General features: G+C 51.2%; 1 protein-coding gene across 1 annotated transcript in view; it reads right to left on the bottom strand.

The window, feature by feature from the left end:
• Positions 1–6,191: 6,191 nt before the first annotated feature.
• The window catches only part of LOC140216626 (uncharacterized), a 28,935-nt gene continuing 11,425 nt past the window's right edge, over positions 6,192–23,701 (bottom strand). The window contains exons 3-4 of the mRNA XM_072287007.1: positions 22,072–22,287; positions 6,192–6,248 (exon numbers count right to left, since the gene is read on the bottom strand). Coding sequence (XP_072143108.1) covers positions 6,192–6,248; positions 22,072–22,287 — 273 coding nt within the window. The remainder of the gene's footprint in view (positions 6,249–22,071; positions 22,288–23,701) is intronic.

Raw genomic sequence — 23,701 nt, 5'->3', positions numbered from 1 at the left:
ACTCGCAGGGGGAGTCGTGACTGGCCTTGGGGGGAAACGGTGATCGGGATAGCGCGTCAGCGTCGGAATGCTTTCGCCTGGAACGGTCATCATCATCATCAGCCTGGTTATGCCCACTGCAGGGCAAAGGCCTCTCCCATACTTCTCCAACCACCCCGGTCATGTACTAATTGTGGCCATGCTGTCCCTGCAAACTTCTTAATATCATCCGCCCACCTAACTTTCTGCCGCCCTCTGCTACGCTTTCCTTGCCTTGGAATCCATTCCGTAACTCTTAATGACCATCGGTTATCTTCCCTCTTCATTACGTGTCCTGCCCATGCCCATTTCTTTTTCTTGATTTCAACTAAGATATCATTAACTCGCGTTTGTTCCCTCGCCCAATCGGCTCTTTTCTTATCCCTTAACGTTGCACCTATCATTCTTCTTTCCATAGCTCGTTGCGTCGTCCTCACTTTAAGTAGAACTCTTTTCGTAATCCTCCAGGTTTCTGCCCCGTACATGAGTACTGGTAAGACACAGCTGTTATAAACTTTTCTCTTGAGGGATAATGGCAACCTGCTGTTCATGATCTGAGAATGCCTTCCAAAAGCACCACGCCTGCCGGAATGCCTGCCGGAACGGTACACCACACGGATGTCGTATTCTTGGATTCGCAATGCCCAGCGGGCAAGGCGGTCTGATGGATCTTTGAGCGTCCACAGCCAACATAGTGCGTGGTGGTCGGTCACTACGTCAAAAGATCTGCCTTATAATTATGAAACTTGCCAAGCGCCCACACAATGGCCAAACACTCCTTTTCTGTAACGCTGTAATTGGTCTCCGCATTGGTTAATGTGCGACTCGCGTATGCGGTTACGTATTCTGGGTGGCCAGGTTGACGCTGTGCCAACACAGCGCCAAGGCCTACACCGCTTGCATCGGTATGGATTTCGGTTGGCGCTTGTGGGTCAAAATGGCGAAGAATGGGTGGCGTCGTGAGAAGACGGCGCAAGGTTGTGAAGGCGTCGTCACACTCTGGAGACCATGATGAGAGATCTCAAGCGCCACCAAGGAGCTGCGTGAGAGGCGATATAATTGACGCAAAGTTTCGAACGAGTCGCCGGAAGTAAGAGCAGAGGCCGATAAAACTGCGTAGCTCTTTCATAGTAGTTGGATTTGGGAACGCAGTAACAGCACGTAGCTTCTCGGGATCCTGGCGAATGCCCTCCTTTGACACGACATGGCCTAAAATTGTTAGCTGACGAACAGCAAATCGACACTTCTTCAAGTTAAGTTGCAACCCGGCGTTGGTCAAGCAAGTGAGTACGTGCTGGAGGCGGAGCAGGTGTGTTGGGGAAATCAGGGGCCAAAACCACAATGTCGTCAAGATAGCAAATACATATTTTCCATTTGAGGCCACGCAGAACAACATCCATCATTCTTTCCAACGCAGCAGGTGCGTTGCAAAGTCCGAAAGGCAGGACGGTGAATTCATACAAGCCGTCGAGTGTAACAAACGCAGTTTTCGGGCGATCGGCCTCCGCCATCGGAACCTGCCAGTAGCCTGACAGCAAATCCAGCGAAGGAAAGAACTCGGCTCCCTGCAAAAAGTCCAGAGCATCATCGATGCGTGATAATGGGTAGACGTCCTTCAGCATGATGTTGTTCAACCGTCGAAAGTCAACACAGAAGCGGATGGAACCGTCTTTCTTTGTGACGAGGACCACGGGAGAGGCCCATGGGCTTTGGGAAGGTTGAATGACGCCTCGACGGAGCATGTCATCGACCTGGTCTGCAATGACGCGACGTTCCGTAGCGGACACGCGATATGGTCTTTGTCGCAGGGGTGAGTGAGTGCCAGTGTCGATGTAATGCTTGACTGTCGATGCACGGTCAAGAGAGGTTTGCGCGACGTCGAAAGAAAGGCGGAAGTGCGGAAGGATTGCGACAAGTTGAGATCGCTGCGAAGGCGTCAGATCTTCGGCGATGAATGGGCTGAACACACCAGTCCATGCTGAGTCTGGTACGGAGAGGGCACTCAGTTCATGGGCGCCAGTAGAAGACACTTCGTCGAGGACGGAGACAATTCGTGTTGAATCGAACGACTCGACGTAACCAAGGCATTCGCGGCGGAGCAGTGATAACTGCGATGAAAGATTATTGTAAATGGGCATCGTGCTCACACCGGCGGCAAGGTCAAGAGCTACAAAGGGCAAAGGAAGCGCTTTTCGGGTAACAAAGTGATGAGAGGGCATGAAGAAGACCGTCCCATCGGATATGGTACTAGAGAAGACTGGTACGAATGCTGAAGAGCACGGGGGAATACAGGTGTCTTCTTTCACGACAATTTTAGCGGCAGGATGAGCATCGACTGAGGCCAGGTCACCAAAGTGGAAAAGTTCAATCTCAGCCCGAGTGCAGTTGATGATGGCATTGTGGCGTGAGAGAAAATCCCATCCTAGAATAACGGCGTGGGAGCACGATGAAATAACTATGAATTCAATCACGTACAAAACGTCCTGTATGATCACACGGGCAGTACAAGCAGCGGTAGTGCGAATGGGTTGAGCACTCGCCGTTCGGAGCGACAATCCAGACACAGACGTCGTCACTTTACGAAGCGAACGGCAAAACCTGGCATCCATAACTGAAATAGCGGCACCAGTATCGACTAAGGCGACTGTAGCGACATCTTCGATAAACACATCAATGACATTGGCAGGTAAAGAAGGAGGACTTCTGCATGTCGACACTTTGCGCAGTTCTTGCCTCAGGAACTGCGTCTTCTAGTTTCCCTCTTCGTTAGAGACGGGTCGTCGGGGCACAGGGGAAAGCGATCGATGACGTGGGGAGGGTGACCGGAGGCGTTCGAAGCGAGGACGGCGATGAGTCTGGGAGCGAGCTGGTGATGGGTCGAAGGGTTCGTAAGGCGCATTTGCATCAGGCGGCACATAGGGCGCTCGGCGATCGTCATCGAACGCCTGCGATCGGCGGCGGCAGAACGTTGCGACATGACCAGGATACCTACATGCGAAGCATATAGGGCGATTGTCCGGCGTAGGCCACGGGTTAGCGACGGCAGTGGTGGTCCGGGGGACGGGAGGGGGAGGGTGGTGCACAGGCTGCTGGAAACGACGCACGGGCACACTGCGAGGGGCCGTTGCAGCAACCGTAGCATAAGTGACTGGTGTAGTCACGACATCCTGCTGGTGAACAGCCGGCAGCGCTTCCGCGACCTCTTCATGGATCACGTTACGGATATGAGACGGCAAAGTGCTGGCAGACTCCTGAGTGACTGACACCAGAGATAGCTGTCGTGCGACTTCTTCGCGGACGAAATCCTTGATTTGCGTTATCAGGGAGGCTTGTTCTGGGCCGGTGGTAAGGCTGCAGAGTGATGCTGCATTTAGTGTGGGATGTCGCCTTGTCAGAGCTCACTGCTTACGCAATTCATCATAGCTCTGGCACAAGCTCATGACGTCGCCAACAGTGCGCGGGTCCTTGGCCAGAAGTATTTGGAACGCGTCATCGTCGATTCCCTTCATGACGTGCTTGGTCTTTTCCGCTTCCGTCATGGCAGCGTTCACGCGCCTGTACAAATCGAGAACGTCTTTTATATAGCTGGTGAATGTCTCACCCGTGTCCTGTGCGCGTGTACGCAAACGCCGCTCGGCTCGGAGTTTTCTGACGGCGGGTCGGTCAAATACTTCTGTAATCGACGTCTTGAGCGCTGACCACGTTCGGATATCCCTTTCATGATTTCTGAACCAGAGACTGGCCACGCCCACGAGGTAGAATGATACGTAAGCCAGTTTGTCCGAGTCATTCCATTTGTTATGAACGCTCACCCGTTCGTAGGACGACAGCCACTTTTGAACGTCGTTGTCGTCGGTTCCGCTGAAGATGAGAGGCTCACGCTGGCGAACGGTGCCAGCGCAAGGGACGGATGGCGATGGAAGAGTCTGCTGGTCGGCGTCCGGCATGGCAGAGGGTAGCGTCCGAGAACGGAGTTCCAGGATGGTAGAGTGGAACGCTACCCCGCACGGCTCTACCACTTATAAAGGAGGTTTGTTTGGGTTCGTAGCGAGCGCGGGTTCTACGATGCACCGAGCAGAGTCCCAGAGCTGGAGCCTCTGCTGCGCGCTTGATGCTGCCGATGCTGCTGGCTGCGCGCACGTTCGTCATCTTCCTTACAGTTCGAAAATTTTCTGCTTGAAAAGGGTCCAGTTCTCATTTACACTTCTGGAAAGATAGGTCTTTTCAAAGACCGACAGAAAGTACGTTATTTCAGTGTTGATTGCTTCGTAGTTTCCCTTACCGTAGAGCCTAATAGCTTTCTGGGAAGCTTGTTCTAATTCAGGAGAGAAGTTAAAATTGGCATGAATTATTATATGGTCGGTGATTTCCCGGAGGCCTGTAATGAAATTAAGGCTGTCTGGATGAGTGGTCAGTATGAGATCCAGAGTGTTAGCTACTTTCTCTGCGACGCGTGTCGGTTCGGATACAACTTGGGTCAAGTTAAAATTAGGGCAAACGTCAATGAAGTCATTCGGCTCTTCTTGACCAACTATGGGCTGAGGTTCATTACTCCAGTCGATATTGGGGCAATTGATGTCCCCGAATAGTAGGATGTGTGCTTTAGGGTGCTTTGAAACTAGTTTATTTAGAGCATTGTGAAGCGTGCCGTTAAAGTCGGGACTTTTGCGAGGTGGCCTATAACACACACCAATTAATAACGTCAGTGGTGAAGCGCGGCACATAATGCACAACATTTCTAAGTCTGACGCGACATTACTGGCAGAACAAGACAATTTTTCGCTGACTACAATTGTAATTCCTCCCCAGCGAGAATACTTTCAGCGCGAGAAAGATTAAAATTGGGCAGGTCGAAGAGAATTTCTCAGTCAGTGATATCGTTGTTCAACTACGTTTCGGTTAATATAAGTAGATTGCTGCCTGACGAAGTTACAAGGTTCGATACGATATCGCGTTTCGGCAGGAAGCTGCGAATGTTATTGAAGATTACTGATAGTGAAACGTTGGCACATGGCGTAAGTGGGGGATTGTGCGATGACCGGCAAGCATGAGTTGATTGTTAAGATATTTCTTTTACAGATTCTGAAAGGTCATCAAAAATGTAACATTTTGGGCCAATATGCAAAGTTTTAAATTTCACGGAAAAAGACACGGACTTCGCCCTGGCAAAAGCGAGAAGATGTTTCCGGCAGTTTCGAACGCGGCGCGAGAAGTCTTCACATACGCTGTAGTCGGTACCTTTGAATTTTGAACCTTTAGAAAGAATTTATTCTTTAGATTTAAAGGATGTAAACTTAGCGATAATTGGGCGTTTCCTGTCCTTAGAGTGTCGTCCGAGGCGATGGGCGCGTTTCATGTCGTTAGGGCTTAACTGGGTGTCCAGATGGTCAGAGCAGTGGCGAATGATTAAGTCTTCTGTAAGCGAATACGTTTCAGTGGGGTTAGTATCGGGTAAACCATAGAAAAGTAGGTTGTTTCGCCGGGAGCAATTTTCTGCGTCATCTAGAGGAGCTTCTAGCACATTAACTAAACGAGTCGTTGCAGGTGAAGTGGCTTGAATCGTCTCTAAATAACTGCGGAGTGTAGATAGACTTTCGCAGTGAGTTTCTAAGGCGCTGAGACGTGTAGTCAGATTAGTCATTTCCTGGTCTATTGATAGCAGTTGGCACTGAAGCTCTTTCACTTCATTAACCTATTCAGTCTGGCCAGCAGAGATCTTTTTTAGTTCATCAAGGAGTACGGCTAGCTTGTCGGGGCCAGGGTTGCTCTCACTGTCACCGCAAATCAGTAATAGGGACCGAACAACATGAAAGCACTCGATACAGGTAGCAAGGCAACACTGGGAGCTCGGAAGCTGCACCAAAAAGTAGTTGCTGTTTTTTTTTTTTGTGTGTGAATAGAGTCCGATGGTTACGAACCTGCATGGCGAAGACGAGTGGATTAGACAACTGTGTTGTGGCGCAGCCACCGAGCCCACAGGGTGCGGCAGACGGTCGCTGCTCATTTATCGTTGGCACGTTGAGTGTGGTTGCTGACGATGGGGCCTTCCAGTCTGCGCTGAGGGTCAAGTTGACTTGATTCGGCAGAGCGGAGAAAGGGGCATTGGGGGTTGCTGCTCAGAATGCCGCTCCGTCAGCCGCGCCGCGCAAGGGCGCACGCACTATCGCGGTCGCTCAGGGATCCCAAAAGACAGCAGGGAGCATGACGCAGATGATCAAGGACGAGTGCACCTGCATGGCGAAGACAAGTGGATTAGACAACTGTGTTGTGGCACAGCCACCGAGCCCACCAATATATACGGGCCTCTTCCATCTACTGGCGCTGGCAACAGATGTATTGTTGTTGCCGTAGATCATTTGACACGGTATGCTGAACCCGCCGCCTTGACTGCCGCATCAGCAAACGACGTCGCCTCGTTCATTCTAAACAACTTCGTTCTCCGCCACGCCCGCCTCGGGAACTGTTGAGCGATCGGGACCGCCTATTCCTCTCGGACGTCCTGCAGTCACTCCTATCTGAATGCCCAATTATTCACCGCACTACTACTGCTTATCATGCACAGATCAATGGCTTAACAGAACGATTCAACAGAACTCTTGGTGACATGCTATCAATGTATGTTGCGTATGACCATTCCAACTGGGATCTTCTACTTGCATTCGTCACTTACGCATAGAACACTGCCTCTCAAGCCGCTACTGGATTCTCACCAATCTTTCTGCTTCACGGCCACCATCCCTCCAGCACCACTGATACGGTTTTCCCGTACCGGCCGGACCCTGCTGAATACTGACCTGTTTCTGCGATCGCTCAGCATGCCGAAGAATGCTGACAACTGGCCCGTTCTTTGACGTCTGCTCAACAGTGCCGCCAAAAAGAGCGCCATGACCTCAGTCCTTCCCCTCACCCTTTCACCATCGACTCGTGTGGCTGCTGGTCCCGCCTGTTGCTGTTCCTCGCCTTTCGTCCAAGTTCCTCCCGAAGTAACACGAGCCCTATCACGTGGTTGCGCCAATATCACCAGTTGATTACGTGGTCAAACCCGTATTGCCATCTCCCCATCTGCGTCGTCGGGGGCGGCAGACTGTGCACATTGACCGGCTGAAGCAGTATTACGATCCGCTCACCTCTTCCTAGGTTGCCACGATGGCTACTCGGCAATTCCGGGGGTTATTGTGATGAAAAAGGCCGGCAGGCTGAAAAGCCCCGTTGCCATCGCGTGGCTCGTACCCAGTTCGTTCGCTGGCATGGCCCTACCTGCTGGTGCTCACTTTGTCGCTGCTGCTCTACGGCCGAATAAACCCCCTTACAATATATGTATATATATATATATATATATATATATATATATATATATATATATATATATATATATATATATATATTTAGCCAACAAACACTGACACCAAGGACAACATAGGGGAAATTACTTGTGCGTAATGAATGAAAATAAAGAGACGATAAATTAATGGAAATTAAAGTAGGTGAAAAACAATTTGCCGCAGCTGGGAACCGAACCCACAACCTTCGCATTTCGCGTGCGATTATCTACCAATTCAGCTACCGCGGCGCCGTTTCCCCATCCACTTTCTTGGGCATTTATGCGCCCTAGTAGAGCCCTGGGAGTGTTGTTGGCTTCTTATGATGTTACTAAGAAAAATCGGGCCCCTCGGTTAACCCCCTTTGTTCTCGTTTATATATAAATAACTAAATAAATAAATAAATATATATATATATATATATATATATATTGTAGTGAAGAGGAATGCCCGGTTCTGCTGCCACATCGCGAGTCGTTTGGGAGGCGCGAGCTCGAGATTGCCTGAGCTGCTCTGATTGAGACATGCTGCCTGCTGCTCTCTAATATTCATATTAGATTCATATTCATATTCGTATGATTCATATTAGATTCTGGTGGATGTGCGGCGTTTTTCCCCATCCTGGAATTCCGCACCCGAACTCTGCCATTCGTCATGCCTGTCGACCCCAGCCCGACATACCCACTGGTTAATCCAGCCATCGTATGTGCCGGTGCCCAGCGTCAGCGGGATCCTGGTATCTTCAGCGGCACCGATGAGAAAGACGTTGAAGATTGGCTGGTATCGTAAGAACACGCCAGCAACACCAACAAATGGGACGATCCCCTCAAGCTTGGCAACGCGATTTTCTATTGATCGGGCATCGCCAAGGTGTGGTTAAAAAACCACGAAGCCGATCTCCGCACGTGGGCTAGCTTCAAAACCAGCATCGCAGAAGTTTCGGCCGCCCTCGCGTGGGCACACTTCGCGCTGAACAACGCCTCCGAAGCCGATCGCAGCAAACTGGTGAAACGTTCACCAGCTACATAGAGGACATCGTCGACCTCTGCCGGCGTGTCAACCCGACGATGGCGGTGGCGGGCAAGGTACGTCACATCATAACGGGTATTTCCGGCGATGCCTTGCATATGCTGCTGTCTAAAAACCCAGGCACTGTTTCTCAGGTCACTGAGTTTTGTCAGAGTTTTGACGAGCTCTGCAGATAGCGTCTTCTCACGCGGCGCCCCCCTGCGCCCGACGAAACCCTCGCGAGCATGACCGCGGCTCCTGAGATGGACTCCCTGCATTGCCAGATAAAGGAGTTCGTCGGTGCTCAGGTCATTCGTCAGCTTTCACTGCTCTCCTCAGCCACGCCGCCACTTTCGCCTTTGTCGGCCAACCATTGCCAGGTCATCCACGAGCAAGCTTGCGCAGCTCTCCCTTCTGTCCGCGAGACTTTGCCGGTGCCGACTCGTGTTGCTTTTTCCGAGATGACTGCACCTCTCAGCTACGTCGAGGCTCTCGCGCGGCCACCACATTCCGACCTTTGCGCCATTCCCATCCGTCATACCACTGCGTCCAGCTCGTCACTTCGTTCAGCCGGGGTACCACACAGCAGTGGACAATGGTGCACTCCTGACAACCGGCCAATATGTTTTGCGTCTGGTCTACCCGATTTTGTCGTCGTCGCGCAGCATCCTACCGCCATAGCTTCGACACCGAACCATACGTTTCTCCACACCCGCAATCCTCTGGGTCTCAGAACCCTGGCCAGATGTCTTCGTACTCCGACCACCACCCTCTTGTTGAACGCCGTTCATCATCGCCTCGACGCCACTCGCTTTCGCCGATGCGTCGTCACCCTTCTACGCCGGAACGGGAAAACTAATCGTCGCAGTTTCAGAGGCAAGAATTGCGTCAGCCACGAACAGACCAAGACCTCTCCCTTCTCCGACTAATGTTATTGATGTATATGTGGACGGCGTCGCTGCACTCGCCCTCGTTGACACTACTGCCGCAGTTTCAGTTATTAGTGCCAAACTTTGCCGTTCGCTCAGAAAAGTTACGACGCCACTGTAAAACGGGGCACTTCGTGTTGCCAGCGCAGACCACATCACGCCTGCCGCTGCGTGTACTGCTCGCGTTGCGATCAACGGCCTTCTCTACATAGTCGAATATTTGGTGCTGTGTTCTTGTTTTCACGGTCTTATTTTGGGCTGCGACTTCCTTTCCGCTAATAAGGTCTTCATCGACAGTTCTCGTGCTGAAGTGGAATTTGAAACGCTGTGTTATGCCCCACTTCATGACGCTCGTGAACCGGAAGATAAAGTATATGTTGCCGAAGACATTACAATTTCACTGCACTCATCTGTCTTTGCCTCAGTGTCATGCAACATTGTTGATCATGCCAGCGCACTTCTTACACCATCTGCAATTTTCGCTCGTCGCAAATGTTCCCCGCTGCCTTTCGCTCTTTTGGACGTTCATGCCGGCGTCAGCAGACTGCTAGTCACCAACCGATTGTCCTGTCCTTTCACTTTGCTTCGTGGGAGTGCGTTGGCCATCCCCAGTGTGTGGACCCTGCTGCCATTATTGACATGCCAACCGGTTCCATCGTGACTCATAAAGTCGCCGGAGTGGCCTGTCACCCCACGCAGGAGCCGACTTCGCCCGACGTTTTACATAGCTCCATCGCCAACACGTTGACTGTTTCTCAACGCGCCCAGCTTCTACGTCCTCTTGACAAGTTCCATTCGTCTTTCGACTGCCAGCATGTTCCCTTGGGTGGCACGTCAACTGTCTGTCATCGTATCAATACGGGTACCAGTGTGCCATTGCGACAAAGACAATATCGTGTATCCGCGACAGGACAGAGCGCCGTGTTATCGACGACCAAATAGCCGACATGCTCAAGGGCGGCGTCATTCAACCTTCGGATAGCCCCTGGGCATCTCCCGTTGTTCTTGTTAAGAAGAAGGATGGATCGATTCGATTCTGTGTTGACTACCGTCATCTTAACAAAATAACTCGTAAATATGTTTACTCTCTTTCGAAAAGTGACGACACCCTTGACTATCTCCAAGGCGCAGAGTTCTTCTCTTCTATCGACTTAGGCATCGGCTATTGGCAAGTCCCCATGGCACCCTTTGACCAACCTAAAACGGCATTTGTAACACCAGATAGCCTATATGAATTTTGTTTCATGCCTTTCGGGCTTTACAACGCCCCCGCAACATTTGAGCGTATGATGGACAACCTTTTGAGTTGGTCTCAATTGGAAAACGTGCCTGTGCTACTTAGATGATGTCGTTATTTTTTCGTCCGATTTTCCCACCTTTCTTTGTAGGCTGGAAGAATTGTTACAGTGCCTAACTGACGCCCGCCTTCAGCTCAACGTGACGAAACGCCACTTTGGCGCAAGTCAGCTCACCATCCTTGGCCATGTAGTATCTAAACACGGTATTCTTCCTGACGCCGCCAAGCTCCGTGCAGTTGCTGATTTTTCTAAAGTTTCCTCCGTAAGAAAACTTCGCAGCTTCCTTGGCCTGTGTTGTTACTTGCGCCGCTTCATTGGGAATTTTGCGTCCATCTCCACTCCCTTGAATCAGCTTCTACGGAGCGATTTGAACAATTACGCCTGGTCGTCCGCTTGTGACGACGCCTTCCAAGAGTTGCGTCGTCTACTGACCTCGCCGCCTATACTGCGTCACTTCGACCAGACAGTTCCGACTGAAGTACACACCGACGCCAGCGGTGTTCGACTCGGCGATGTGCTCGCGCTGCGCAAATGTGGATTCGATGAGTACGTCATTGCATACGCAAGCCGCACCCTCACCAAAGCCGAGAAGAATTATTCCGTTACGTAGAAGGAATATTTGGCCATAATCTGGGCACTTGGTAAATTTCGACCCTACCTTTATGGCCGCCCCTTCAACGTGATTACACACCACCATGCACTTTGTTGGCTGCCCACGTTGAAGGACCCCTCAGGTCGATTAACTCGCTGGTCTTTGCGGTTGCAAGATTTCAACGTGCGCGATGTCTACAGGTCTGGCCGCAGCCACACCGATGCCGACGCGATTTCTCGTTCGCCCATGTCAACTGAAAGCGATGCCTGCCTCTCTGCCGTTGGCCTAGTACTTTCGTCCCCATAAGGCTGCGACATGGCTTTGGATCAACGCAAGGACGCCTGGATTAGTGCTCTTATACGCTTCCTTTCAAACCCGTCGACTGTTCCTTCACCTTCTCGAGCTTTGCGCCGTCAAGCATCTCACTTGGATATTCGGGATTGACTTCTCTATCGCCGGAATTACGTCTCTGACGTCTGAAAGTGGCAGCTAGTCATACCTCGACATCGTCGTGATGAAATATGTTCTGCCTTCCATTCTGCCCTGAAGTGTGCTCATGCGGGTGTCTTCGAGACGTAAACCCGGCATCGCTCCAGGTTTTATTGGCGTGGCATGTACACCTTGGTGTGCAAGTACATTCGGTCGTACCCTCAGTGCCAACGGCGCAAGGTTCCTGCTCAGCATGTCTCTGGTCCACTCCAGCCAATACCGTGTCCTGCCAGGCCCTTCGATATCACCTTCGAGGCCCTTCGATCGCACCTGTATGGACTCCTTCCGAGCACGGCTTCCGTAAACCACTGGATAGTTGTCGCCATCGACCATTTGACGCGATACGCACAAACAGCCGCTCTGCCTGCTGCCACCGCTCGTGATATAGCATCCTTCCTCCTGGAAAACTTTATTCTCTGTCACAGTGTACCTTGGGAACCTTTGAGTGAAAGAGGACGTGTCTTCCTCTGCGAAGTCGTAAGCGCACCCCTTGCTGAATGTCGCATCGTTCATCGCACCACCACTGCTTAATATCCTCAAACTAATGGTCTGACGGAAAGATTTAACCACACCCTTGGCGACATGCTCTCCAAATACGTCGCCTCTGATCGTACTGATTGGGACCTCCTTTTGCCATTCATCACGTTCGCCGACAACACTGCACCACAGGTGACCGCTAACTTCTCCCCATTCTTCCTCTTGTATGGCCGCAAACCTTCGACTACCCTCGACACCATTCTTCCGTACAGACTCGACTCATCCGAATGCACGGCCATCTCTGAAGCAGCCCGCCGCGCAGAGGAATGCCGTCAGTTCGCCCATTCCTTTACAGCCGTCGACCAATGGCCACAAAAGCCTCGACGTGACGATGATCACCCGGATTGGCAATTTCTTCCGGACTCCCTTGTGTGGGTTTGGGTTCCTGCCATCTGGGCTCTCATCCAAGCTTGTCTTCAAACATCAATGATCCTACCGTGCTGTAGCGCAGACATACACTGTGAACTATATTGTCGAGCCTGTCATGCCACCTACGGACCAACGCTGTCATGGTCGTGAAACCGTCCACGTACTACGCCTGAAGCCGTATTACGACCCCATGATTCTATGTTCACCATGAGTCGGCAGGATGGCCCCTTTTGCTATGGGGGGCGATTGTACTGAAGAGGAATGCCCGGCGCTGCAGCCACGTCGCCTCGAGATTGCCTGAACTTCTCTGGTTGAGACCCGCTGCCCTCTTGTACTGTATTCATTATATATATATATATATATATATATATATATATATATATTTAAATTATGGGGTTTTACGTGCCAAAACCACTTTCTGATTATGAGGCACGCCGTAGTGGGGGGCTCCGGAAATTTTGACCACCTGGGGTTCTTTAACGTGCAAATCTAAGTCCACGGGTATTTTCGTATTTCGCCTCCATCGCAATGCGGCCGCCGTGGCCGGAATTCGATCCCGCGACCTCGTGCTCAGCAGCCTAACACCATAGCCACTGAGCAACCATGGCGGGTATATATATATATATATATATATATATATCATTGTATTGTCACGTGGTAATGACGTTAAAGAACACAGTAGCAGTACTGTGAAAGACAAAACTAGCTTTTATTGGGCGAACCTGTGCCCACAAAACAGGCTACACTTAAAGCACAACGATAGCGGCGAACACAGTCGGCGATCGTCGAAAATCTGATCAGCGGGTCAAGCGCGTCGGCTTTTATACAGAATCGTCGAATGTTCCAGACTAATCGTTGGGACCCGCGTGCCTTTCACAAAGTTCTACACCATTCGCGTCAGGCGAATAAATCAGATAACACAAGGTTCGGCGACAACAGACTGCGGATAGAAGCATCGATAACTTTCCAGAAACTTCGGATACATGCGAGCGCGTCCCGCGCTGTGCGATAAGATTTGTTAGGCGGCGAAACGTGGTCGCCCGATAAATATAAGTACACGTGTCAGTATATAGCATTGGCCTCCAGCTACACGTACCATTTATTTGGAGGAGGTGGGCGATCCCCGTACACGTCATGGAGCTTCGCAGCGGTCGCAACGGCGACAGTGCAACTTCGGCATTTGCTGGCGGCACTTCATCTACGCAACCGTCTCCACCTGCAGCGCCGACCTACGTCGCCGTTTCCCCCCCTCAGGATCCTGGTGTTTTCAACGGAGTCGGCAGTCCTGATGTTGACGACTGGCTCCGCTTATACGAATGTGTCAGCACCAGTCACAGGTGGCATCCGGCTATTATGCTTGCGAGCGTTCTTTTCTACCTCGACGCAGCTCCACTTGCATTGTTCCAGACTCACGAAGAGGAGATCTCGAGCTGGGATCTCTTCAAAGAGAAGCTCCGCGACCTTTTTGGCAATCCCTTCGGTCGCCAAGTCAGTGCCAAGAAAGCCCTTGCCACACGTGTGCAGACGTCGACCGAGTCCTACGTGTCGTACATTCTCCACGTCTTGACCCTTTGTGCCAAGGCTGACCCGACCATGTCAGGACGATAAGGTTAATCACGTCGTCAAAGGTATTGCTGACGACGCCTTCAATTTACTGGTGTTTACGAACGTCAGCATCACGGATACGATCCTCAAGGAGTGCCGCCGTCTTGAGCATGCTAAAAGTCGCCGGGTATCCCAGCACATCACGCGGCTTCCTAACACAGCTGCTACGTCATCCTGTGACGACCTCTTCCACCAGCCGTCACGATGTGAGAACTTCACCCGCATCATTCGTCGTGAGGTCGAAGCGGCACAACAAGTGGCCCCTTCATTCCCATCACCTGATCATTCTACGCTGACAATCTCCTTAATCCAGGCCGTCGTCCGTCAAGAGTTGTCCAACGTCGGCCTGCAATCCATTCGTTCCATGGGCTCGGAACCTCTTTCTCCACGCACGTCCCCACCGCGCTCTTCTTACTCCTATTATTCGCCTACCGCCTCAATCTGTGACACACGTCGACTTGTTGTCCTCACCAGCTCTACCTGAGGGTAATTACGTGGTCGCACCGATTCCGGCAGTTATACTTACACACGGTGTTACCGTGCCGCACACTGTGCTGACAATTACTGGTAACCGCACCTGCCTTCCCCTTGTGAATTTCGCCCTAACCGCGCAAGTTCTGCCTCAGGGGATTTCATTGGCTATAATTAGCGCTTTCCAGGAGTATGAGATCGAGCCATTTACAGTGGAAGATCGTCACAGCTCCGCCCATACCGTGACCTCATCGCACGGTACTGACGTCGACATTGAGAAGATGGTTTCCGCCGACCTTACACCTGTTCAAACTGAAGCTCTTTGCCACGTTCTTGAAGGCTATCGCGACATTTTGCACTTTGACATTCGACCCTTAGGTCAAACATCCGTCGTGACCCATCGCATAAACACTGGCGATGCGAACCCTATTCACCGACGTCCATATCGTGTTTCCGCATCCGAACGAGCTGTTATCCAACAGGAAGTCGAAAAGATGCTTGTAAAGGACATTATCGAGCCTTCCTGTAGTTCCTGGGCTTCTCCAGTCGTACTTGTCAAAAAGAAGGATGGAACGTGGCGTTTTTGTGCAGATTATCGCCACCTGAACAAAATCACAAAACAGAACGTGCACCTTTGCCACGTATTGATGACGCTCTAGACTGCCTGTACGGTGACACTTATTTTTCTTCTATCGACTTACGGTCCCGCTACTGGCAGATATCCCTCGACGACATGGACCGAAAGAAGACTGCATTTGTTACCCCTGACGGCCTTTATCAGTTCAAGGTCATGCCTTTCGGTCTCTGTAACGCACCCGCCACCTTCTAACGAATGATGGACTCTTTGCTTCAGGGGTTCAAGTGGTCCACCTGTTTGTGCTATCTGGACGACGTCATCGTTTATTCGCCCACATTTGACACGCATCTAGACCGTCCTTCAGCGATTCTTGACGTGTTCCGCCGCGCCGGTCTCCAGTTGAACTCGTCAAAATGTCATTTCGCTCGCCGCCATATCACCGTCCTTGGACACCTCGTGGACGCCAGAGGCGTGCGACTTGATCCGGACAAAATTCGCGCCGTTACGAACTTTCCTGTTCCGAAGTCTACCAAGGACGTTCGTAGTGTCGTAGGGCTGTGCTCTTATTTCCGACGCTTTGTGAAGGATTTTGCGACCATCGCACGTCCCCTTACCGACCTCTTGAAGAAAGACGCCCTATTTTCTTGGGGACCTGACCATACCGCATCTTTTTCGCAGCTCACTACTCTCCTTACCACGCCTCCAATTCTGGCCCACTTTGACGCGTCTGCCTCAACGGAAGTTCGAACTGATGCCAGTGGTCACGGCATAGCAGCAGTGTTAGCACAACGCCAGCGTGGACATGATCGCGTTATAGCCTATGCCAGCCGACTTCAATCACCCGCCGAGCGCAATTCTTCAATCACAGAACGCTAGTGCCTCGCCCTTGTGTGGGCTGTTGCGAAGTTTCGTCGTACGGATGCCCCTTCTGTGCCATCACTGATCACCACGCGCTCTGCTGGCTATCCTCCCTCAAGGTCCCCACGGGACCACTCGTTCGCTGGGCGCAACGCCTGCAAGAATATACCTTCTCCGTGATATATAAGACGGGACGCTTGCACCAGGATGCCGATTATTTGTCCCGCTACACCGTCGACGAACCGGCTGATGCGGATGCCATCGCTTGCGTTTTCTCTGTGTCCCAGTTGCTTGAAATCGGCAACGAGCAACGCCGCGATCCTTCATTACGAGCCCTCATCGGCCGTCTCAAGTCAACGCCTGGCGACGCCTCTCTCCGGATGTTTCTCTTTAAGGAGGGGACAATATACCGCTGCAATCTCGATCCACACGGCCTTGACCTTCTGCTCGCAATTCCATCACACCTGCGTTCGACTGTCCTCCAACAACTTCACGACGCTCCCTTGGCTGGACACTTGGGCGTCTCGCGCACATATGACCGTGTACGCCGTCGATTCTTTTGGCCGAGTCTCGCCCGATCCGTGCGGCGCTACGTTGCCGCTTGTGAGCCCTGTAAGCGCCGGAAGAAGCCCTCCATAACTCCAACTGGATGTCTCCAGCCGATTGACATCCAACCGGAACCCTTTTTCCGTATTGGTCTAGACCTTCTTGGACCGTTTCCTCTCTCGGGTTCCGGAAATAAATGGGTCACCGTCACTACTGATTATGCTACGCGGTACGCAATCACCAGAGCCCTCCCGACAAGTTGTGCTACTGACGTTGCTGACTTTCTGCTCTATGACATCATTCTAGTGCACGGTGCTCCGCGCCAATTACTCACTGACTGTGGCCGCAGCTTTCTCTCGGCAGTCGTCGAGGACATCCTCCGCTCCTGCTCGAGAAAGCACAAGTTCAGCACGCCCTACCACCCACAGACCAACAGCCTCACGGAGCGCTTCAACCGGACCATCAGCGACATGCTAAGTACGTTGCGACCGACCACCACGACTGGGATGTTCACTTACGATATGTGACGTTCGCGTATAATTCATCGCATCACGACACCGCCTGTTATTCACCATTCTATCTCCTATATGGCCGAGAACCCGCGTTGCCCTTAGACACTTTGTTGCCCTCGGCCACACGTTCAGCCACTGAATACGCCCGCGACGCGATCGCACACGCCGATCACGCGCGCCAGCTCGTCCGCACCCATCTCGAGGCCTCGCAGGAGCATCAGAGACGCCTCTATGATTGCCACCATCGCGACGTGCACTTTACTCCGGGTTCTCTGGTGCTTCTTTGGCCACCAATTCGACGTGTGGGCTTTTCCGAAAAGCTGCTGTCGCGCTACACTGGCCCATATCGTGTGCTGCGACAAGTGACCGATGTCATGTATGAAGTCATCCCCGCCAACCTCTCAGCGTCATCGTTGGCTGCAAGTGACATCGTTCACGTGGCGAGACTAAAGCCATACCACACACCTTTCACCGCGGATGTGTATATTAAGCACCGGGACGGCGCTTCTGCTGACGGGGGTGATGCTACGGAACATTCGCCACAGTGGTGGCTGCCCCGAGGAGGAAGAAGACGACGTGAGTCCGCTTGATAACGTGTCGCCATTTTGGCCTTCCGTGACATTCCCTGTAAATAAATTGTATATATAGCATTGGGCTCCAGCTACGCGGAACAATATACACACACACATATATATAAGGGGCGTAGGTAGGGGGTGCTTATTGTGCTTCAGCTAGATATATATATATATATATATAAGGGGCGTAGGTAAGGGGTGCTTATTGTGCTGCAGCTCCCCCCCCCCCCGAAATATTTCGTGCTGTCATGCGCCGCCGACCAAAACAACCCTTGGCGACTGAAATCATGCGGGATTTTGTCTAGGATGTCCTTTTCATCTCGCAAAGACATTTAAGCACAAACATTGCGAAATCGAGCTGGATTTCACGACAAGGCCCTTGCACCGGGAGCCATAAATTGTAACGTAAGGAGCACAAACCGAGCGAAAAGTTTCAAGGGTGTTTCGATGGCGAGCGGGCTCATCCCGGCATCTCGTGGAGGCCGCGAAACCTAGGGAGCGCATGGATAATAATCCTGAAACTTTATAGGAACAAAGTTCTCATAAACATTTGTTGTGACAGTGTATTGACATTTCCAAAGTCGTATTTTTGATTTTCGATTCCGTAACTTTGTGGGTTTAATGCTGTTATAAACATTTCACGCCAAATGTGCATTGACTTTCTAAAGTTGTACACCGGACCATACTACGATACAAGCCCAATCAACAGCTGTCAGAGAAGTTCGCAAAGCACTCAGCGAATTCTGATGAGACGAAGCTTTGTGGTGGTTAACTTGTGCCGTCATGTCACAAAAAAGAATATCGACATATATATAATATACAATATAACATTTGTTACGCGAAGGACGAGTCAGTAAGACGAGCAACTATTTACAGGTTATTTACAACAGCGGTTTAAGTGCTGACCGGTTAGATTCACAGCGCCAGCCCAGTTCGTTCTTCCTCCTCTTTTCTCGAGTGATGGCGCCCCCGCGCCATGTTCAAACAATCAAATACCACACGCGTGTAGCATAATCGCCCGGCGGTAGAAGCGATGGCCCGGAGCGTATAAATGGCATCACTGGGAGGATGATACTGCTTCAGCCGTGTAACGTGCACGATATCACTGGACTGGGAAGCAGATGGGGCGACAGGGGCGATCTCGTAGGTGACGGGAGTCACGGCACGAAGCACTCGGTATGGGCCTGTGTAACGAGACAGTAGTTTTTCTGACCGGCCCACCTGACTCAACCGAGACTATTGAGCACCAAAGAACCAGGCAGGAAGTGTACATCTCGGTGTCACCGGTTTTACAAACGCCTTTGACTCTCTTGGGAATTCAGAAGGCGGTCACGGGCTATTTCTCTTGCGTGGGCACAGCGGGCGAGGCGTAAAATGCATAGTCACTGGTGGGTGCCGTGTGAACAGGGGAGTTGTGTAGAGGGGCAGTGCTGGTTCTCGGCAGAACAGAAGTAAAAATGGGGAACAACCGGCTGTGTCGTGGCGCGAGGAATTATAAGCAAATGTGACAAATGGTAGAGCGAGGTCCCACTCAGTGTGGTCTGAAGAGATATTTCGCGAGCATGTCTGTGAGAGTGCGATTGAGACGCTCCGTGACGCCATTGGTTAGCGGATTGTATTGTATCGAGCGGATCAGTCAACCACACATGATGTGTCACTTGCTGGCCAAAGTGGGCCCAGCGTTTATTCAGCACTGGTTTTATAGAAGATATGCAGAGGAGGGGGACGCCGTTTCCATATGGGGGCGTATCTTGCCAGGAACACAGCGCGCGCCACACGCAGAGCTGATAGTGATACAGATTACGATACATCCCCTTTTTAAACAAAAATATTACGTGACAACGACAGCTTTTTAGCTTTGGAAAACAGAAAGACAGAGCACTGAATAAAGTCACGGCGCTTGTTCAAAGTTCTCGTCATACATTAAGCGTCGAGGTGGTCGACGTTGTCTTGTAGCCCTTCTTGGAGCTACCGCCTGCTGCGGACGTATCAGCATAGTGCTCGCTGTGCAGTCTTGATTTTGCGCCGCATCTGGGTCGTGTTGCGTGCACCTAGGGCAGCACATTCCTGGAAATAGTCTTCGCCATCCTGGTGGGAACCGCGTAGGCGGAAAGACTCTCTAGTTGGCAATAGATGCTCGCGATTGCGTCGCAAGAGTTGGCCGTCTTCAGTCATGACTACATATGACCTTGGTTGACCAGACGACCGGAGAACCTGAGCCTTTTTTGAACCTGCGCCATATTTTATTCCGAGTGTGTCGCCATGGCTGAATGGTGCGAGTGACCTACTTGAGTAGTCTTTTTGCTGGTGTTTGTCAACCCGCTGGCTTTGTCCGACCGGAACGGCTGGGGTGTTGTTCGCAGCGGACGTCCTTCTAATATTTCGGCTGGTGCCCGGCCACATTCCAGTGGAGTTGACCTGTAGGCGACAAGACCAAGCCAAAAGTCTTGTTTAGCTTCACTCGTTTTCTTCAAGCTTCTGTTGACGACTTGCACCCCGTTTTTCGGCAAGCCCTTTGTAGCTGGGAAAATACGGGCAGGAAGTTAATCATGCAAATCCTAGACTTCTGAAAAGATTGCAAATTCTCTACTAAAAAACTGAGGTCCGTTGTCAGTACATACCTCTACAGATATGTCATATCTGGAAAGTATGGCACTTGCTGCATCCACAATAGTTTTTCTGAAGTGTCTGCGAGCTCTTGGACTTCGGGAAAATTTGATAGGGCATCGTAAATTCATAAATATGACCGACCTGCGTGGCTGAAAATGTCCATCGCCAACGCGGTACCATGGTTGGTCCGGAACCGGGCGCATAATGAAAGGCTCCTGTGGCAACTTGTATGCATACTTTTTGCATACAGGACATGCCTGTACAAACGTCTCGATATCTGTGTTCACACCTGGCCAGAAGACCAGGCGCCGTGCCTTTTCTTTGCATTTGTAAATTCCCATGTGTCCTTGATGAATTCTTGCCAGCGTATGGTGCCTCATTTTGGCCGGGATGACAATCTTACACCCTTTCAAGAGGACCCCTTTTACTTAGCTCAGTAGCAGATTTCAGCGGCCCTTCAATTGGTTCCCCGTTCCGTAGGGGCTCTAGAACAGCGCCTAGCTGTGCTTCGTTCCGTGTCTCAGAAGCCAGTTTTTTCCACGTGGTTTAACTGACGAGAGAATCGATCATACTCACTGCGTGCACTTTGACGTCGTCATCAGTGTGACCAGCTGCGCCCGTGACGGAAGCCCTTGACAGCATGTCCAGCAGCAAAAGTTGTTTTCCTGGAACATAGCGTATGGAAATGTCATAGCGTAACAGACGCAAAAAACGCTGTAATCTGGGTGGCATGTCACCGATCGCCTTTTGGGACATAGAGATCAACGGACGATAGTCTGTCTCGACGACTACCTGCCACCCATACACGAAATCGTTAAATCTTTCGCAGCCTAAAACAATGGCCACTGCTTCCTTTTCAATTTGTCAATAGCGTTGCTGCGTCTCTGTAAGCATTCGGGAGGCGTAAGCAACCGGCTTCGATGTACCGTTGTGATGCTGCAGCAGGGCAGTACCAATTTCGTTTTTTGATGCATTGCAAGATACCTTGGTTTCTTTATCAGGGTCAAACACTGATAGCAAAGGCTGCCTGCTAAGGTTGTCGCAGAGCGCTCCCCATTCTTTTTCGTGATTTGCTGACCATTAGAAAACGGTGTCTTTCTTTAGCAAGCTTCTAAGAAGCGTTGTCCTTCCCGCGAGCGCTGGCAGAAACTTTCCGAAATAGTTCACGACACCCAGCATGCGTTGAACAGCTAGCTTGTCACTCGGTGGGGGCAAGTTCAGCATGCACTCGACAAGGGACGAGCTCGGACGGATTCCCTTTTCGTTTATCACGTCACCGAGGAATTCAATTCGTTGAACGCCAAATGCACACTTTACTGGATTGAACGTTGGCCCGGCATATTCTGCCGCTTCTAGCACTGTTCTGACACGTTGGTCGCGCTCTTGCCGGGATTTGCCCCACACGAGTATGTCATGGACATACACCCTAAGGCCAGGAAGCGCGTCCAAAACTTCACATAGGCTTTGCTGGAATACTTCGGACGCTGACGATATTCGAAAGGGCAGTCGCAAAAACCGATAACGGTCGAAGGGCGTTGCGAAAGTGCATATCCTAGAAGCTGCCTCATCTAAGGGAATTTGATGAGATCCTGCGTTTTCGTCTAGCCGAGGGAATAGCTTTACGTCGGCCAGCTCGGCCTCTATGTTCTCTCGCCTCGGCATTGCGTAGTGCTCGCGCTTGAGGCACTCATTTATCTTCGTGGGGTCCATGCATACTCGCAGTTTCCCGTCCTTTCGCACGATAACAAGGGGACTCACCCAGATTGTTGGCTCGGTGACATTCACGATTATTCCGGCTTGCTCCATGCTTGCCAACTCGTGTCGAAGTGGCTCCTCTAAGGCCAGGGGTACTCGGCCTTGTCTCTGAACCATTGGCACGGCGTCCTGGCGAAACACCGTGTGGTAGACGCGTTTTACGCAGCCGGTGCCAGTGAACAGGTGACGAAAGTTGGCGACCACTTCTTCAGAGCTGTTCTGCGACACGGTGTTCACGCGTGAAATCAGTCTTAGGTTTTCACTCGCCTCAAGACCTAGGATGGCTTGGCTCCCTTTTCGTGCCACGAAAAAGCTCAGCATGGCAACGCGATCGTTTAGAACGACTTTGGCACGCATGATGGCAATGTGCTTGATTACATCTCGGCCATAGGGGCGTAAAATCGCACTTCTAGGGTACAGAGGCAATTTTGGGTTGATTTTGCTGTATATTTCATAAGGCAGCAAATTTGCTTGCGATCCGGTGTCAACATTTAAATGAACTGCCAAGTTCTTGATTAGGACTTCCACCATCCAATCATGTTTGCTTGACACGTTTCTTGCGGGTAAATCAAGTATGTCGAAATCGTTTTCGCCGCTTTGTAGCTCGCCAACTAGTGCCGTCGCTTTACACCTGGCGAAATGGTTTTGTCGCTGACATCTCCGGCATGTTCGGCCACATGCCGGGCAGCTGGGGCGTGTGTTTCACCGCAATTTCGGCTCACATAACGCGTCTGTTGTTCTCGTACTTTGCTGCTTTCGCTAGCCTTGCCGATTGGATGCACGTGGTGTTATTGGCTCCATATTTGCTGTTGAGTTGCTGCTGCTTCAGCTGCTTTAAAGGCTTGTTCTGCTTACTGCAAAGTCAAGTTGTTGTCTGCGAGGAGACTTTCACAAACCCTGTCGTCGTGCATCCCGAATACAATTTGGTCCCTCACCATGAATTCTGTGAGAGCGCCAAAGTTGCAAGCACATGCGTGATTTTCCAGGTCTTGCAGGAAATGCTCCACTGGTTCGCCAGCAGCTTGGGTTCTCCTGAATATGTACCACTCGTGCACTTCACTGGTCTGTGCAATGCAATACTCATCAAATTTTTTCATCGCCGTGGGATATAGTCGTCGTTCTTCTCGCCTTCTGCAAACGTGAAGGTGTTAAATACTTCAATAGCCTCTGCGCCGGCGAGACTTAAAAGCAGCGCTGTTTTCTTAGACTCAGGTCGAGGCTTTTGGGCAACTTCTGAAGCACTCAAGAAGATTTCAAACCTTTGTTTGAAGAGCTGCTAGTTCTTCCGCAGGTCGCTTGTTGTAGAAAGCGGATCCGGTGGCCTGAAGAAATCCATTTCGCTCTACAGCATCCTTCGTCTTCATGCGTCGTGCAGGCAGTGCATTACCGTGCTTACCACTCCTGACACCATGTATCGAGCGGATCAGTCTACGACACATCATGTGTCACTTGCTGACAAAAGTGGGCCCAACGTTTATTCAGCACTTGTTTTATGCAAGACAAGCAGAGGAGGGGGACGCCCTTCCCACATGGGAGCGTATCGTGTCACGAACACAGCGCGCGCCACACGCAGCGCTGACAGTGATGCAGAATACACTACAGCTATGATGTGGATAGCTTGTGCCTCGTGGCA

This window comes from Dermacentor andersoni, chromosome 3, assembly GCF_023375885.2.
Source record: "Dermacentor andersoni chromosome 3, qqDerAnde1_hic_scaffold, whole genome shotgun sequence".
Taxonomy (NCBI): Eukaryota; Metazoa; Arthropoda; class Arachnida; order Ixodida; family Ixodidae; genus Dermacentor; species Dermacentor andersoni.
The sequence above is the reverse complement of the archived record's forward strand: the minus strand, read 5'-3'. Positions and strand labels throughout refer to the sequence as shown.